The sequence below is a fragment of the Aethina tumida genome, chromosome 1, assembly GCF_024364675.1.
Source record: "Aethina tumida isolate Nest 87 chromosome 1, icAetTumi1.1, whole genome shotgun sequence".
Classification (NCBI taxonomy): domain Eukaryota; kingdom Metazoa; phylum Arthropoda; class Insecta; order Coleoptera; family Nitidulidae; genus Aethina; species Aethina tumida.
The window spans coordinates 12549654-12569705 of record NC_065435.1 but is presented as its reverse complement, the minus strand read 5'-3'; the positions used below and the strand labels follow the sequence as shown (position 1 = coordinate 12569705).

Here is a 20052-nt window from a genome sequence, read left to right as displayed (position 1 = left end):
TTTATAGAAATTATTAAATAATCGATGAATTTATTAGAAATTTAATTAAGAAAAAATTATTATAATATTTATTAAATAAAATAAATAAATTAATAGATAAAAATGTAAATAAAAATAGATGAAATTTACAGAAATAAAGTAATAAAAATTGCCAAATAATAATTACTAAATAAAATAAATAAATTAAAATACAAAAATAAACTAATAAAATTTATTAAATAAATTATTTATTTTTCGAAATTTATTTCAGAAAAAATTATAATATTTATTAAATAAAATGAAATATAAAAATATAAATAAAAATAGATAAAATTTACAAAAATAAACTAATAAAATTTATAAAAACTATCAAATACTCGATAATTTTTATCGACATTTGATTCAGAAAAAATTATTATAATAATTAAATAAAATAAATAAAAATGCATTAAATTTACAGAAATATATTAATAAAATGTATAAAAATTACTAAATAATCAATTTATTAAATTATTATTGAATATTAAATAAAATAAATAACAGTTAACAATTTTAAAATATTATATTCTAATGAACTAAAATATAAACAATAAAATAATTGCCTTTATTAAAAATAAAATAATAAATAAATAAAGTAGTATAAAATATTTTAAAAATTCTGTTATATATATTCAAGCTTAATTATATTATTCTCAGAAACAAAAGTTCCACAAAAAACTTCTCAATTATGTCAGTTTAAATTGCCTTTAAATTAACAATGGACGTACTTCAAATTAGAAATGAAATAAAATAACTCAGCGTCGAAAAAAAGCATGAGTAAAGCTTTCAGTGAATCAAGAGAGTGCGAATGAATTATTTTCAGGGCAGCTAACTTCAGAATGGTTTGTATTTAGGTAGGCCTTTTCAGCACTTTCAGGTCACTTCAGTTTCAGTTGTGTTGAATAGATATGGCGACGCTGTGCTTTAGGAGGTGACCGAGACAGTGCTTGTATGAAAAACAATAAAGTGCATGTTCATAACATGACATAAGTGGTTAAATTGTTTGTGATGGAGTTTAAATGTTTCATTTTCACAATTTTTCTGCTGCTGAAACTATGTTCAACGATAGACCAAGGTTAGAAACTGGTTTTGTTTAGTAAGTTTGGGGGTGATTTGATGTTTTTAATTTTTGGGTTTTCTGTTGCAGCATCATTTTACGGAAACAGCTACATTTCGGTGCCGTTCAAAGAGGCGAAAAGTTCGACGGACATCACCTTCAAATTTCGCACGTACTTGTCGAATACGTTGATTTTGTTGGTTGCTGGAACGACGGATTATTGCATGGTGCAACTTGAAAACAGTCGGATTAAAGTTATTATCAATTTAGGTGCTGGTGAATCTGAGTTATTATCGCCGGCTAATGCCAAATTTAGCGACTATAAATGGCATGAGGTTGTTATTGAAAGGAGGGAGGCAAATTTGTCTCTGATGGTTGACAAAATTCATAAAGCACGGTAAGTAATATTTAGTTTCTATTATGCACGGACACATTTAGCACGTTCATTTTAAACACGTTTCACGCCAGATTAAATTTTGAACTCTATTGTTTGGTGTCAATAATCTATAGGTTTAAAATAGATAATTTATGGGGTGTACTGTTATCTTCTCCAGTGCTATTTATAGAACTGAATTCACATTAAAACCAAACACAAAATTGGCTTAGTCTACGTTTCCACCGACACTTGCTGTTTCCAAAGAAAAATTAAGGGACTATTTTTAGATTCGTGTATCTCGATTATCTCTAGATGACATCGGTGAGAAATTCGTTATTAATAACCAAGAAACGGGGAAATGACGGGGGAATTTGGATAACTTTAATTTTTGAATGTTGATCTTCGGTTAAGATTGTTCACTCACTTTCCGCTGATAAATTGTTTACATTTTCGAGTGGAAGGCGGATAAATTAATATACAGGAAGAAGTTGGGGGAGTTGGGGATCTAAAGAAGTTATTTTTTAGACGGCTTTAAAATGTTTTATGTGATTCCACTCAATTCAACGAAATCCTCTTGTTATATGTGATATTTTTCATACTTCTCGCACTTTCTTTAAAAAACAATTTTTATACGAACCTCATCTCTTATTTATAATTATAAATATTTATTTACATTAGAAATGTTTATTGGAAATAAAATTTTATTAACAACTGATAATAAATTAAAAATATATTCAAACAAATTGTACAAAACAATATTTACAAATAAATGCAATATTTTTGATAATTTGTAAATTATTTATTTATTGCTTAAAATTAGGGTTTATTATGTTTTATTTTTTAGAACAAATATTTACCCATATTAAAAGTAATCATTAAAAATAAATTGTTATGGATATCTAATAATAATATTTATTTTATAATTAATTTACGAAACAATATTTGTAAATAATAAATATTTTCCGTAATTTATCAAATATTTATTTCTTGTATGGTTCACAACTGTTTTTTTTTTACTTATTTTACATTTTTATGATATATTTACTCATATTGGAAGTAACATTATTATATTTATTCCACATTTTTTGGATTTCATTATTATTAATATTACTAAGAAAACATTGTTTTATTATTATAATACAAGGTGTTTCTAAAATGAGTGGTCAAATTTTGGGAACAATAATGAAGATAATCTATAGTAAATATTTTTTGCTGAAGTACCCCCGGAAGAAAATACAGCCTCTCAAATTTAAATTTCAAAAATTGTTTTTTACTCATATTTCCGTAACCTTAGATTCTGGGGATTCCATTCTTTTTCTGGCCCTATTTTCTACGTCACTGAATATTTTTTAAAACTATTAAGTTTTTCATAATCTTTCCACAATTTAGAAAAAAGGTGCTGTTGATTAATTTTGATTAACACAGTCGTTTTTGAGATATTTTTTGATTTAATGTTTGAAGAAAATTAAAGTGAACCTTAAATCTGAAATATCTCAAAAACGGTTGTGATAATCAAAATTAATCAAGAGTACCTTTTCTTTTCCAAATTGTGCAAAGCGTATGAAAAGCGTAGTAGTTCTAAAAAAAATCAGTGGTGTAGAAAATGACGAGAAAAAAGATATTAAAGTAGATTCTGGGGATTCCATTCTTTTACTGGCACTGGTTTCTAAGTCACTGAATATTTTTTAAAACTATTAAGTTTTTCATAATCTTTGCTCAATTTAAAAAAAAAGGTGCTGTTGATTAATTTTGATTAACAAAGTTATTTTTGAGATATTTTAGATTTAATGTTTGAAGAAAATTAAAGTGAACTTTAAATCTGAAATATCTCAAAAACGGTTGTGATAATCAGAATTAATAAAGAGTGTCTTATCTTTTCCAAATTGTGCAAAGAGTATGAAAAGGGTAATAGCTCTAAAAAAATTCAGTGGTGTAGAAAATGACGAGAAAAATGATATTAGAGTAGATTCTGGGGATTCCATTCTTTTACTGGCCCTATTTTCTACGTCACTAAATATTTTTTAAAATTATTAAGATTTTCATAATCTTTGTACAATTTAGAAAAAAGGTACTGTTGATTAATTTTGAATAACACAGTCGTTTTTGAGATATTTTAGATTTAATGTTTGAAGAAAACTAAAGTGAACATTAAATCTGAAATATCTCAAAAACAGTTGTGATAATCAAAATTAATCAAGAGTATCTTTTTCTAAAATGTACAAAGAATATAAAAATCGTAATAATTTTAAAAAATATTCAGTGGCATAGAAAACAGAGCGAGAAAAACTGATTAAAGTAAATTCTGCCGGAATCCCCTATTTTTCTCGACCTATTGTCTACGCCATTGAATATTTTTAAAAACTATTAAGCTTGTCACATTCTTGGCACAATTTAGAAGAAAAAAGGTACTCTTAATAAAATTAAATATCACAGCCGTTTTTGAGATATTTCAGTTTTAAGGTTTGAAGAAAATTAAAGTGAACATTATATCTGAAATATCTCAAAGAAAAATTAAATGAAAATAAAATTGTTTCGAAATTAATTTAAATATATGTACGAAATAAATATTATTTGTATGTTTGGCTACCAATTAGTATTTTTTTAAATTATTTTATATTTATTTGCTGTTCCATTATTAACATTACATTTTGTATTTTATCTATCATTACAAATATGTTTTATTTACATTACAAATATTTACTTATATTAAAAGTATTTATTGAATATAAATTCTTGTTTAATAATAATATTTATTTCATAATTAATTTAAATATTCATATAATAATGTAACGTATTTGCAAAATATTGATTAACTGTTTGACTTTCAATCTATTTTACATTTCATTTTAATAAAACAGTTAATCATTAACAATAAATCTATTAGGAAATCACATTGAAAATATAAATTTATGATGTGTTGAAGCTTTTTATTTAACATGTAAATAATATTTTTAAAGTAACAAAGTAAATTTTATAAAAATGTTCCAGCCAGTTTCTAAATTGGAATAATATTAGTTTTATCCATGCCCTTTAGCCATTTCGGAAATATAATATTATGAACGATAAACTTTGAGAAAATCAATATTTCAACATATTAAATAAAAGTATACAGTTTGTCGATAGTTTTTTTGTAAATATATTGTACAAAATACCCTCATAAATATACATAGTCAAACTCGTTTATAACAACAAGTAATTGTTTTATTATCGCCGTTTCCATTTTATTAATTCCTTTGAGTTTTATTTTAGAATATTTATACAGGGATTTACCTTCATTATATTTTCCGGATTATTTTAAACAGCTGCAGTTATTCATCGGATTTATGAAGTTATTCATTTTTTAATGTATTTGAAATGAGCCAATTTAACTTAATTGGATGGACGAAAAAGTTTTATTATTAAATTATATATTTTTTTTATTTCCAACTGTGTAATTAATATTCAGTTTGTAATAAGAGTAACTGAGTGTTTTATTTAATAACCAAATATAGATTAAATCAAATATATTTTACTAATGCAAGTATTCGTAATTTCTAGCTTGTTTGCTAATATTTCTTCGGCGCAAATTATATTAATTGCCAGTGAGATAAATTGTAATAATATTAGCTTTACCTATACCTCGTAATCTGTATAGAATTTTAAGCGGACATTATAACGATAAACTTTGAGAAAATCAATATTTCATCATTTTAAAGTAATATCTTATAAAAACTTGGAGCCATAATTTTTATATTAAATTCAGTTTTTTATTCCACTTAAACCTCATGTCGCTCATAATTACAATTTAATTGTAAAAAATGAAGCTTGAATATCTTTAGTATTGATTCGGCGTCTTCAACATCTGCATTTACCCATCGGACTTATGAATTTGTTATTCAGTTTTTAATGGACGTGAAATTATCCAATTTATATGCTTGAATACTTAGAACTGCTTTATTTTAGTATTCACAGTTTATGAATGCGAGTGCAACTTGTAAATTACTATTTAGTTCTTGATTGTAAATATCTCCGTTGTTCCAAGTGATACAGGGTGTTCCTGACTTATTTTACCTTAGTACAAAAACTGACAACTCTGGAGATACTGGGCGTTAAAGTTAATAATTTATTTTCAATATTTTTATGGGGTTTTCTAAAATCAATGGTCTACTCTAGACCCATAAATACCGAAGAGGAATTATGGAGACATATTCAAGGCTCAGTTAACATTTTAATTTTATTCGTCTTATTAATCTCTGTAGACACGAAAACGTTGGTTACTTTGAACACCCACACTAAATTGTTTTTGCATAATTAATAAAAGTCACAGCTCTTAGCGACAAGTACCTGGTTTAACCCTATACAGACGAATAAATATTGCCATTTCAGATATATGTACAATGAATGGCAAACAAGTTAGGACGGTTTGCAAACGCTCTAGATGCTGTACGTGGTGCCCTCTACATCACACATGTCAACATTTGTTAACATATTTCAATTGTACACCCTAAAAAGTTTATGTACACAAGTTTTATAACGTTGATAAGTTCGTATCAATAAAAAAAGAACAAAATTGAAAATATATTATTGATTTTGACGCCCTGTATATCTGTAACTGACAAATTTTGTACAAAGGGAAGATGAGACAAATCGATTTATTTTCACTTCGAGAATTGGTGGTAGAATTCTGTACACCCCTTTCGGGGACATCTTGTATTACAACTTAATTTTCACAATAATAATACACTTAATATTTATTAATTTTTTATGACTGTAATTTGTTTAAAATAAAAATTTATTAAATATAGGTAAATCAATGATGATCAATATTTATTCTGTTGTATACAATTGACATATTCCAATTTTCTTTCCAATATAAATAACAAGGTTAATAATTAGTTTTGTTTAAATTATATCTGACTGACAATAGGTCAAATTGAAATAATAGCTTTACACATGCACCCTAGGCTAGACAGATACACAAATAATAAACGATAAACGTTAATAAAATCAATATCTCATCATATTAAAATAATATTAAATATGTATCAAACATATTTGCTTTACTAATGTTTACATAATACTTCATATGAAAGGACTTATTTGGTATTTCCATTCCATTTTCAATTATATTAATTTGAAATGAAACTTAATGCGCCGTAAATCTAATGCTGTTTGTGCAAACGATATCCAATTTTATTTAATAATATTAATTTAGAGATTTTGTGAAATTTTATACTCGTGTTTACCGTATATTTCGAAAATGTTAATGGCTTCTAAAACTTTTTGAAATAACGCAATAAAATTAATGTTGGGCAGTATTTTTTATGGGAATATGCCCTAGATATTTTTAAATTATAGAGGGAACATAAACATTTTAAACCTGTGTATGGCTTCATAAATATATTAATTTGGTGAAAATTGAATGTACAGATACATTTTACATTTTTAAATTAAAATATTTGTTCAAAAAAATTTCAGTTATGGTCACTGTTTAGAGAAATGTATTATATATATATATATATATATATATATATATATATATATATATATATAGCACCTATCATGTCCTGTTTCTAATAATCCTTATAACCTAATCTAACCTAACCTAACCTCACCTTATATAATCTAACCTGACATAATCTAATTTAAACTTATTTTCACAGTAAACGTTTATTTTCATCATCTGCCTGATAATATAACCTAACCAACTTAATTTAACCTTATTTTCGTTTCCTAAATTAAGAGGAAAGTAATTTAGATGACAGGCCATAATTCACCCATAATATAGAAGTTATATAAATAGTAAATTTTCTTATTTAGGATAATCCTGATAACCTAACCTAACCTAATCTAACCGAAGTTAACCTCACCTAACCTAAGTTAACCTAAATTCATCACCTAGTATGTTCTATCTCTAATAATTCTGATAACTTAACCTAACCTAATCTCACTTAACCTACCCTAACCTAATTTAACCTTATTTTTACAGTAATTATGTTTTGGTGAAAATGTTCACCTTTTTCGGTTCCTAAATTAGGAGGAAAGTAATCCCGATGACCATATTGTCATCAATTACTATGTTAGGATGTTTATCTGTGATTTGTCTACAATTTAAAAAGAAAATTAAACTAAAATACAATAAATTAATAATTACCCATAATATAGAAGTTATATAAATAGTAAATTTTCTTATTTAGGATAATCCTGATAACCTAACCTAACCTAACCTATTCTAACCGAAGTTAACCTCACCTAACCTAACTTAACCTAAATTCATCTTATTTTCATATTAATTATGTTTTGGTGTAAATGTTCATTTTTAACATCATTTTCGGTTCCTAAATTAAGAGGAAAATAATTTAGATGACAGGCCATATGCAGTTACAGTTACAGTTAAGAGAAATGTATTATTATATATATATATATATATATATATATATATATATATATATATATATATATATATCACCTAGTATATCCTATTTCTAATAATCTTGATAACGTAACCTAACCTAATCTCACTTAACCTACCCTAATTTAACCTTATTTTTACAGTAATTATGTTTTGGTGAAAATGTTCACCTTTTTCGGTTCCTAAATTAGAAGGAAAGTAATCCAGATGACTAAATTGTCATCAATTACTATGTTAGGATGTTTATCTATGGTTTGCCTACAATTTAAAAAGAAAATTAAACTAAAATAGAATAAATTATATCACTTTTAAAGTACATGTGTCACCATGTACTCCAATGTTAAAAAATACGACTTTTTTTACAAACTAGTCGTGATTCATCCAACGTTTAACCTCACAAAGGGCATTTGTTCCAGCAAACATCTTCCAGGCAAATTTTTCGAACTGAACATCTTCTATGGCCTCTTCATCGGAGACCACAGCCGCAGGAACAATACTGACATGTTCTTCGGCCATGTCAGGAAGTTCAGAGGCTGTCTGTCCGAGGTGAGCGACTTAACAATTTTAATTAAAAATTTCGGTATTATTTGGACACAACTGGCACAACATCAATGTAACTTTGGCCATAACACTTTTAACTTCTTTATGTAGCTTAAATACAACGGCATGGCGGTATTGGAGCAGGCGAGACGTCGACAATCACAGGCGAACGTACAGGGTGTTACATGGAATTGCGCCGCCGAATTTGAGGCGGGTCACGACCGTGCCATAAGCTTTGTGGAGGACGATTCGTATATGATAATACCTCAGGCCAAAACCCAAAAGGACGTTAGGATACAGTTCGAAATTAGGACGGTCAGTCGTGATGGGTTGTTGTTTTACAACACGGGGATGAAGCAGGACTACTTGTCCATTAGGCTGGACGACTACGCCGTGACGGCGACGATAAAAATCAACGACAAGTCGGTGAAGCTCACCAACCAGGAAGAAGTATCGGACGGAGAGTGGCACAAAATTATTTTTCGCACAACATCAAACAACGTACAACTGATAGTAGACGATAGAGTAACCGAAACGAATAACTTACGACACAACTTTCAATTCGCCGATAGTTCCTACTTAGGGGGTCTGGAAGTCAACAAGCGATTCAGGGCGTCACAGAAAGGTTGTAGCAAATGTGATATTAGTTTTAAAGGTTGTGTGCGGCACTTCAGTTCGCTGGACACAAGAAGGGGATTACCCGACGCCCACGTCACGGAAGGGATACTTCCGGGATGTATGTGGCATTATCCCTGCCTACAAAATCCCTGCAAGGATAACGGCACGTGCGTCCAACAGGGTCTGGACTCGTTTCAGTGTCACTGCAAGGAGGACCTGTGCGTAAAATCCAACTACACCGAAGGCTACAAAGTGTTCTCCAAGAACAGCCTGGCCACCGAACTGGAACTCCTTGCCGTGGAGCCTCTCGAAGTCGTGGAGGGCCAGAACCAGAAAATAACAACGGGCAACCTGCACATGATACTCGACTATCAAAAATACGGAATCAAGGACTCGGGAATTAATTTTTTTATTGTCGAAGGACCGGAACATGGAAGCATCACGATCGATATATGGCCCCGCGAGAAAAATGCCTTCTCTTTATCCGACATAGCGAGGGATAAAATATTTTACGTTCACGACGGCTCCGAAAATACGCACGACACTCTGGTCCTGGAAGTCGAGTTCTCTCCCGCGGACAGTTTCATTTTGCCGGTCTATTTGCAGGGCAAGTTCAGGTTTAGCTTGTCGGCCAATATTTTGCCCAAAAATGATCCGCCTTTACTCGAAATTAACGAAAACGTCGTCCTCAGAATTGTCCAGGTAATTTTACTCATTTTACTTATTTTAATGAATGTTTACTGTATTGATTGGATGCTTATTAAATAATTAATATAATAATTTAAATGATCGAGTTAGTTTTACATTCATAATACATAGTTCAAAACAGGAATTGAGACCTTCAGCTTTCTTATAATAATTTGAAATGAAGTAACAAACCTGAAACCTTATACCTTTAACTAATTTTGCTTGTTAGTAAACAAATTGTTATTGGAAAGCTGAAATACTTTAACACTTTGTTTAGAATAAACTGGAAATGGAGTAAACAAAACATTTCATAGCAGGCAAACAATAAATCCTAGTTTTAACTGCTCGTTAGTCTTGCATCTAATCCAGCTCAGTCTTTTGTTAATTATTATGGCTAAAATAATGTCAGCATAAGTTTCGTTTAGTCCGTTTTATTTACGATTTGTTAAATTGTAGGACGTAGACTAACTGTTAAAATTTATTTTATGTGTTTTACGTTTTGATTTACATGAAACATTGAAGGTAGATTTATATAGGAATGGCTAAAATTTATTTTTCTTAATTTTTGTTTAAGACGAATGTGCTCTAATTATGGCATGACTAGCAATAAATCTGGTGAGTTATTAATTGTTTTTTGTTAATATTGTGTTGTAAAATAATAGTTATTTTGAAATTAGTTGTTGTTGCAATCGAAAATGTAATTTTCCGATTGCCAATGCGAAGGAAAGATAAAACAAACGATGAAATTGCAGGGAACGAAAAAAGTTGTATCATCTGAAGTGTTAAATGCACTGGATCCAGATAATCCTCCATCACATTTGGTGTACACCATCCTGAAAACGGAGTCGGGGCATTTCGAAAACGCCAATAAACCAGGCACAAAGACCACCTCGTTTACTCAAGAAGATGTCGACAAAGAAAAAATAATTTATTTTGATAGGACCCCTTCTGGGATAAACGACTCGTACATATCGTTGCAAATCTCCGACGGCATAGAGACCAGTCCCGTGTACAAAGTGAGGGTGTCGATTTCGCCGCAATATTGGCGATTGGAGAACAACACCGGTCTAATTGTGCTGCACCAGACGTCATCGATCATAACACCTCAGAATTTGAGTTTCACATCGAACGTGGGGAATGTGGATTATCGCGCTCAATTTAACATCGTAAAAAAGCCCCACTATGGAGTTATTGAAGTGGAAAGAAACGTAAACTCCTGGGAAGTTTCTGATATATTTAATACGAACGACCTTAAACAACATCAAGTCAGATACCGACACATACATTCCAAGCCGGAATTCGACGAGTTTCAAGTAAGTACAAGAACTACCTTGTAGGTTCAGGCTTTAAACATGTCGGGAAATTTCTGAATAGTTTTGGTAATTGGTCTTGTATAACTTTTAAGTTGTGTTTGGTTCCAACTACACGATAACTTCTGAAACGACAAAATCATTAGAATATTTCCCATATGCTCAGATTCAGCTTGAAATTTTAATTGACTTCATAATTTGTCTAATTTAATTTCATAACTGCAATTCTGCCTCTGCCTTTTCTGTTATTATTCACAACATGTAGTTAAAATATATAGAAAAATAGCTTTTGAAAGGAAAAAATAGTATATTAATTTAATTGAATTATGCCATTGTTTTTTCCAGTTTCTAAGAATAAAAACTTCAGAATACTTCACATACACACTAACTTAACTAGAAAATTTGCTAGGATTAATTAAATCGACTAAATTAATTTCATAATTGTAATTATGCCTTTGTTTTTTCCCTATTAGATATATTTTCAAGTAAAAATTTACGGAGAAATGTGTAAATAAAAACATATTTAAAAATAAAAACTTCAGAATATTTGACATACACACTAATTTAACTAGAAATTTTGATGGAATTAATAAAATCGTCTAAATTAATTTAATAATTGAATTATACCTTGTTTTTTCCTGTTAGATATATTTTCAACTAAAAATATATTGAAAATGTATGAATACAAACATTTCTAAGGATAAAAGCTTCAGAATATTTCACGTATACACTAATTTAACTAGAAATTTTGCTGAAATTAATTAAATTGTGTAAATTAATTTCATAATTGTAATTATACCTTTATTTATTCCTGTTAGATATATTTTCAAGTAAAAATATATTGAAAAATGTGTGAATTCAAATATTTCTATGGATACAAGCTTCAGATGTTTCACGTATACACTAATTTAACTAAAAATTTTGCTGGAATTAAATCGTCTAAATTAATTTCATAATTGTAATTATGCCTTTGTTTTTTCCTGTTAGATATATTTTCAAGTAAAAATATGTGGAAAAATGTGTAAATACAAACATTTCTAAGGATAAAAGCTTCATAATATTTCACATACACACTAATTTAACTAGAAATTTTGATGGAATTAATAAAATTGTCTAAATTAATTTAATAATTGAAATATACCTTGTTTTTTCCCTATTAGATATATTTTCAAGTAAAAATTTACGGAGAAATGTGTAAATAAAAACATATTTAAAAATAAAAACTTCAGAATATTTGACATACACAGTAATTTAACTAGAAATTTTGATGGAATTAATAAAATCGTCTAAATTAATTTAATAATTGAATTATACATTGTTTTTTCCTCTTAGATATATTTTCAAGTAAAAATATATGGAAAATGTGTAAATACAAACATTTCTAAGGATAAAAGCTTCAGAATATTTCACGTATACACTAATTTAACCAGAAATTTTGCTGAAATTAATTAAATCATCTAAATTAATTTCATAATTGTAATTATACCTTTGTTTCTTCCTGTTACATATATTTTCAAGTAAAAATATATTGAAAAATGTGTGAATTCAAATATTTCTAAGGATAAAAGCTTCAAAATGTTTCACGTATACACTAATTTAACTAAAAATTTTGCTGGAATTAAATCGTCTAAATTAATTTCATAATTGTAATTATGCCTTTGTTTTTTCCTGTTAGATATATTTTCAAGTAAAAATATGTGGAAAAATGTGTAAATACAAACATTTCTAAGGATAAAAGCTTCATAATATTTCACATACACACTAATTTAACTAGAAATTTTGATGGAATTAATTAAATCATCTAAATTAATTTCATAATTGTAATTATACCTTTGTTTCTTCCTGTTACATATATTTTCAAGTAAAAATATATTGAAAAATGTGTGAATTCAAATATTTCTAAGGATAAAAGCTTCAAAATGTTTCACGTATACACTAATTTAACTAAAAATTTTGCTGGAATTAAATCGTCTAAATTAATTTCATAATTGTAATTATGCCTTTGTTTTTTCCTGTTAGATATATTTTCAAGTAAAAATATGTGGAAAAATGTGTAAATACAAACATTTCTAAGGATAAAAGCTTCAGAATATTTCACATGCACACTAATTTAAGTAGAAATTTTGCTGGAATTAATTAAATCGTCTAAATTAATTTCATAATTGTAATTATACCTTTGTTTCTTCCTGTTAGATATATTTTCAAGTAAAAATATATTGAAAAATGTGTAAATCCAAATATTTCTAAGGATAAAAGCTTCAGAATATTCCACGTATACACTAATTTAACTAGAAATTTTGCTGGAATCGTCTAAATTAATTTCATAATGGTAATTATGCCTTTGTTTCTTTCTGTTAGATATATTTTCATGTAAAAATATATTGAAAAATGTGTAAATACAAACATTTCTAAGGATAAAACCTTCAGAATATTTCACACACACACTAATTTAACTTGAAATTTTACTGAAATTAATTAAATTGTCTAAATTAATTTAATAATTGAAATATACCTTGTTTTTTCCTGTTAGATATATTTTCAAGTAAAAATATATGGAAAATGTGTAAATACAAACATTTCTAAGGATAAAAGCTTCAGAATATTCCACGTATACACTAATTTAACTAGAAATTTTGCTGGAATTAATTAAATCGTCTAAATTAATTTCAAAATGGTAATTATGCCTTTGTTTCTTTCTGTTAGATATCATGTAAAAATATATTGAAAAATGTGTGAATACAAACATTTCTAAGGATAAAAACTTCAGAATATTCCACGTATACACTAATTTAACTAGAAATTTTGCTGGAATTAATTAAATCGTCTAAATTAATTTCATAATGGTAATTATGCCTTTGTTTCTTTCTGTTAGATATATTTTCATGTAAAAATATATTGAAAAATGTGTAAATACAAACATTTCTAAGGATAAAAGCTTCAGAATATTCCACGTATACACTAATTTAACTAGAAATTTTGTTGGAATTAATTAAATCGTCTAAATTAATTTCATACTTATGATAATTATGCCTTTACTTTTTCCTATTACATACATTTTCAAGAAAAAGTATATGAAAAAATGTGTAAATAAAAACATTTATGAAAATAAAAGCTTCAGAATATTTCCCATGTGCTTAAATTCATTTTCAAGTAAATATATATAAATTTTTCAAATTGGACAGTTAAAAGTAATCTAATTTGACTTTTATAATAAAGAATTATGTAAAATTTAAACTCGATTTTAAAATTATTAACAGATGCCTCTTTTTTTCATATATCATTATTTCACAGTTCAAGATTTTGGTCTAATAAATTCATTGTTCATAATCTTTTCAGTCGAAAGTTTAATTCTAAAACTATCAGAAAATCCACTGGGCGTATTATAAGCTTTTTTGCCACAACTCGTTTCAGCGTTCAAATTCTCATAACTGAATAATTAAAATTAATTTTAGTTCAAGACATCATTCGACAAGAATTCGGTGTACACATTCAGGCTAACGTTCGCAAAATGCACTCTACACAAGATAAACATCAAGCCAATAATGTTGAATGAAATCTGGGAGACCTCCATATCGACGAAGCACTTGTCTTTTGAGACGCAACCCCTAAAAACATTAGCATCCATAGATTACGTTATAGTAAAGCCCCCAATTTATGGATATTTATTTTCCGCTGTATCAAAATATCGATTACGTTCGTGCGATATGTTCAAGCAAGAGGACTTGGCCTCGGAAAATATAAAATATAAATTACATCAAAAAGGGTATTCATACGTTGAAGACAGTTTTTCATTTGTGGTTTTATCTCCGGGCTGTAACAATGTGACTGGAAATTTGACGATTAAATATTTGCCATCAGACGACGTAAAATCAAAAGTGAGGGTGAATCTGAGACCATTAAACGTGGAGGAGGGTTCCACCGCCCTAATAGATGCTAACCATCTTTACCTCCAGGCTGATTTCATAAACGACGTACTTTTTAATATAACAGAAAAGCCTGCGAACGGTATCCTCCAGGTTAAAAGAGGAGACGTTATTAAAAACGATACGTCCTACTTTACGATCAACGAAATCGCAAATAACATGCTGTCTTATGCCCATGACGGGTCGGAAACCATAAAAGATAAATTTAAATTCTTCGCTTTGTCAGCAAATGAACAGAACTTCGAGTATGTCGAGACGTTTCATATAAACGTGGAATTGAAAAATGACAATAGTCCGACAAGAGCAATAGACAAAATATTCCACATTGTCGTAGGAGGTGACAGGCTGGTAACTGGAAATGACCTCAAATACGTTGATGCAGATCTAAACACATCACCTGCATCCATCATTTACACTTGCAGAGAGTCTCCAAACGGCAACTTCTACAATATCAAAAATCAAAGTACAAAATTAAACGAGTTTTCTCAAGAAGATTTGGACAATAATAAAATTCTATTCAGGCATAAGGGACCCGAATATGGCAAGGTGAGACTTTGGGTGACGGACGGTAAATTCCACGTGAATGGTGTACTGGAAATTCAAGCTTCAGCACCTTTCATACACGCAGTTATGAACAGGAAGATCATTGTAGAACAGAACAAATTGGCTGTGATCACAAATGAACAACTTTCTTATTCTACAAATCTGTTCGCTGACGACGAAGACGTTTCTTACGAAGTCGTCGAGAAACCACATTCAGGGAAGATTGTCTACACCAACACGTTGCAGGTATATTTATTGCCCAATGTCACTTCAGAAGCATTTCTCAAATATTCCAATTTATTTTTAGAATGTGGTGAATTTCACTCAGGAGGACGTCAATTCAAGGCGTGTGGGCTACTTGAACGAAAACTCGAGGAATAATGACAACGCCGATGAAATATACATTAAAATTCGTTGTAAAGATGCTGTTAACCTTGCTCAATTAGGTGTTTGGATATTACCACCTGCATATTGGGAACCACTGCAGGTTAAGAGCGTTAGAAGATTGTTGGTTGAAGAGTCAACAAGCGGATTGATAACGAAGAAGATTTTGGAAGTAAGTATCATTAGTGAGTGATGTTCAAGGATTAATTCCATGTTTTTGCTTTGTAGGTATCTCAGCCAACAGTCCCCGCAACATCAATAGTGTATCACATGAATGAAATGCCCGATTATGGCTACATAACAATCTTATCCGACATGAAGAACAGTGAGCCAATGAATGTGATAACATTCACCCAAGACATGATCAACGAAAACAAAATCCTTTACATTCAATCAGTCAGCAATCAAACAAAAGACAATATTGTGTTCAACGTGACCAACGGCATAGTGTGGCACACAAACTTAAAGCTCAACATTGAAATAATCCCTGAAAGACTGTACATGGGTACTAATAATCTAATAGTCAACGAAAATGGCATATCCGCCATAACTACAACGCATATATACGTTCTTACTGACTACTATAAATCAAAAATAACTTCCTACATTATATCAAAAGGTCCACAGTTCGGCTGTATTCAAGTGCACAAGCATTGCATCAAAACCAACATGTTTTCTCAAAAGGAGCTGAATGCTGGTATGGTCAAATATCAACATCATGGCAGTGAAAACCACGAAGACGAAATAGAACTAATAGCTAAAACTGATCAAAAGAGTAGTATACCAGCAGTACTTAAAATTACAGTGGTGCCCGTCAACAATCAAAAACCTAAGCTAATCAACAACACTGGACTGACCATGTGGGAAGGAGGTGTCGCAGTTATCACCAATGATATGCTTGGTGAGATTTATGCAATGTTTTTTGGTTAAGTTAGTACTACTCATGACGTTTCAGCTGCTATTGATGAAGACAGACCTCCGGACACATTGAAGTACCAGGTGCAAAGTTGTTGGTGGGGAAACGTAGCTCTATTATCTGATACTGGCACCACACTAAACTATTTTACTCAAGACTCTATAAACAAAGGAATGATTGTCTTTAGACACCAAAGTAGGTATAATTTACTTTAATAATAACAAAGTAACAAGTTGTTTTTGTAGACGGAACTGAGGCAAGATTTAAATTCAACGTCAGTGATGGCCTTCATACTACCAAGGACTACCTATTTCACATAAAAACTAAACCGGTCGAAGTAAAAATTCGAAGCAGACCTCTCCACATATTCCCCCTTCAACGAAAATATTTGACATCATCACATTTACTGACGTCTATATCTGACCCTGATAGAGTCGTGTATTACGAAGTTGTAGTACCTCCATCGCTTGGTAGACTAATGATGGACAACTCAGGTGTTATTAAAGTGGTGTCGAACTTCACACAACAGGATTTGAACAATACTAGGGTATATTACGAACACACTCACCAATTTTCTGATTTATACGCCAATGACTCTTTCGTATTTAATGTTAAAGCTCACCTAGCACCAACCCTAACCAACCAGGTATAAAAACTCAAAATATCCTTAGTTATATTGTATTACAAATTAATTTGTAGGTGCTAAAAATTGACATATCAGTGTCTTCAGGCGGGTTGGACGCCTACGTCAACATACCAAAGATAACAGTGGACGAAGGAGCAATGACAAACATAGTTCTGAATTTATCTGGAGTGGTGTCCTTTTTGGAGAGTCACGCCGGCCTGAGGGCTCCGATAATTCACGCTTCCGCCAGTCCAACGCAGCACGGACAAGTTTTCTTACAGAATAATCAATCATTCACCACATTCACTCAACAGCAATTAGAATCCGGACAAGTTTACTACGAACATGACCATTCCGATTCGTTAGGCGACAACATACATTTTTCATTATATCTTCTTCCTGGTTATGTAATCCTATGCAATATCACAGTGCCTGTGATCGTTAATCCTATAAATGATCAGCCGTTTAACCTGATCACACCAGTTCCAAGTTTAACCGTTGTGCAAGGAGAGAATCACACCATCACCAAAAATGAGTTGGCTACGGAAGATGCGGACACACCTCCATCTAAGTTGAAGTATATTATAATATCCGGGCCATCCCACGGCAAGTTGGTGTTAGTGCCGGAGACAGAACCCACCATGTACTTCACCCAGGAAGATATTGATGACAATAAATTGGTTTACGTACATCAAGGTTCCGTTTTGATGGACTCTTTCCACTTCAGGGTGTCGGACGGAAAATTCAGGCCCGAGTTTAAGGTGTTTAATATAATGGTCACGCCAATAAATATAACTATAAGTGCTGGCTTACCCGTGTTTTTGCAACAAGGCTCTGACGTCGCCAACTTGTATGAAAAACAATTTTTCATTGAAACTAACGCCGACAAATATAAAGTTAAATATACAGTGAAGCAACCTCCAAAACACGGCAACATATACATGAACGACAAGCCTCAAATGACGTTCACCCAAGAAGACCTCAGAGATGAACGTGTAATGTATTTGCAGACGGATATGACCACCGCTAACGACACCCTTACGGTCCTCGGAGAAATTCAGTCCGGCAACGTATCGTACGGCGGTGAAGTTGACGTGTTCATTAAAGTGCAACCTCTGATGCAAATTAATAATTTCACGGCGATAGCCGGCGAACTCAACAAAATCACTTTGAACACATTGGACGCCACTCCTCTAACGAAACTTGCTCCTAATCCGCGGTACACTATCTTAAATCTACCTCAGTACGGACAAATTAGAAAAATCATACGAAGCTCAGGTGAAAAACGGAACGTTTTGAATACTGTAGTGACTAGTTTTTCACACGAAGAAGTTCAGAGCGGGTTAATTTACTTGGACGTCAAAGATATCGAAGTTCCTTGGAATGGTTTGCAAGACAGAATAGTTTTTATGCTAGCTGCTAGTATATTCCAACCGGCCATTGGTGAATTGAAAATTAATATAAGATCTTCTCTAAATAACGACATTTACTCAACATTAGCTGGACCTAGTGATCCGGCTGGACATGAAGGTGGACTACATTTAGCCAGTCCCAACATGACAAGAGATTACTTATTGATTGGTAAGCCACACTAAGTTAGTTTTTGGGTTATTTTTAATTGTACATTGATTTCAGTGAGCATGGTAGTGGGTGTGATAATACTTGGAATTGCAGTGATAATAATAATCAAATGTAGATCATTAGAAGTGGAGGAGCTGAACAAAGAAGAACAATGTATGCAACCAATACCGTTACCCAGACCTCCAGATAGACTGATGACATCTTCGCCACCTTTAAAGCAACATTTGGATGGGTACAGTACCCCTCTTTCCACAGCATTGCCGCAGTGCAAAGTCACACCTTTAAGTAGAAGTGACTTAGACTCTCATGCATGTTATCCGTATGGTGTCGACGAACAGCCAGACGACTGGAGCAGCTGTGACGCATCTGAACCCCATTGCCCTAGCAAAAACATAATGCTACGTAGGAATCAGTATTGGGTCTGATGAATAGACAGTTCTATACATACCAGTGTATGTATATGTGTGAAATTTCTTTTATAATCTTTTTAATATAGACAATTTTTATACAAATTAGTTTTCTAGTGAAGAAGGAACAAGTCATACCAAGTCATGACTCATTTCAAAACTATAAGCTAAGTTTCTGTTATAAATGGGTGGTTTTATATATAATTTTTGTACAATATTTATAAAACAAATTCAGTTTATAATCTACCCATTGTAAAACACAATTAATAGTACAATTATATTTGTATTGTTAAATAATTGAATCAAAATCTTCAGAAGCAAATTTTATGTACATAAAAGTAATAAATTCGTTTTCAAATTTCCAGTCTTCACATATCACATCCCTTAAATATTTAAACGAAATCAAAGTTGATAGAAATTAAATATGTATATTTTACATCACAAAAGACCAAATACTGTTCATCCGCCTTTCACAAAACTTACAAACATTCTGTATGGCTGGTTCCTAATGTTGTTTTTTAATATAAAGATTATGCTATAGAGATGTATCAAGCACAATATGTTATATGTTTTATCATGTTTGTTTAAGATAAATAAACATACAATTTTTAAAGTAGTTTTAATATTATTCTTATAAACTCTTAAACGTTTGAAGGAGATGGGGTAAATAAAACTA

The 20052-nt window shown here is 30.5% G+C and overlaps 1 protein-coding gene across 1 annotated transcript; it reads left to right on the top strand.

The window, feature by feature from the left end:
* Window positions 1–987: 987 nt before the first annotated feature.
* Window positions 988–19992, top strand: LOC109603858 (chondroitin sulfate proteoglycan 4). The gene is made up of 12 exons (XM_020020367.2): window positions 988–1093; window positions 1166–1472; window positions 8259–8388; window positions 8494–9702; window positions 10440–11000; window positions 14450–15709; window positions 15771–16019; window positions 16076–16748; window positions 16803–16958; window positions 17009–17409; window positions 17463–18969; window positions 19024–19992. Exons 1-12 carry the CDS (start codon window positions 1027–1029, stop codon window positions 19392–19394), a joined length of 6891 nt encoding a protein of 2296 aa, XP_019875926.2. The 5' UTR covers window positions 988–1026; the 3' UTR covers window positions 19395–19992.
* Window positions 19993–20052: the final 60 nt, after the last annotated feature.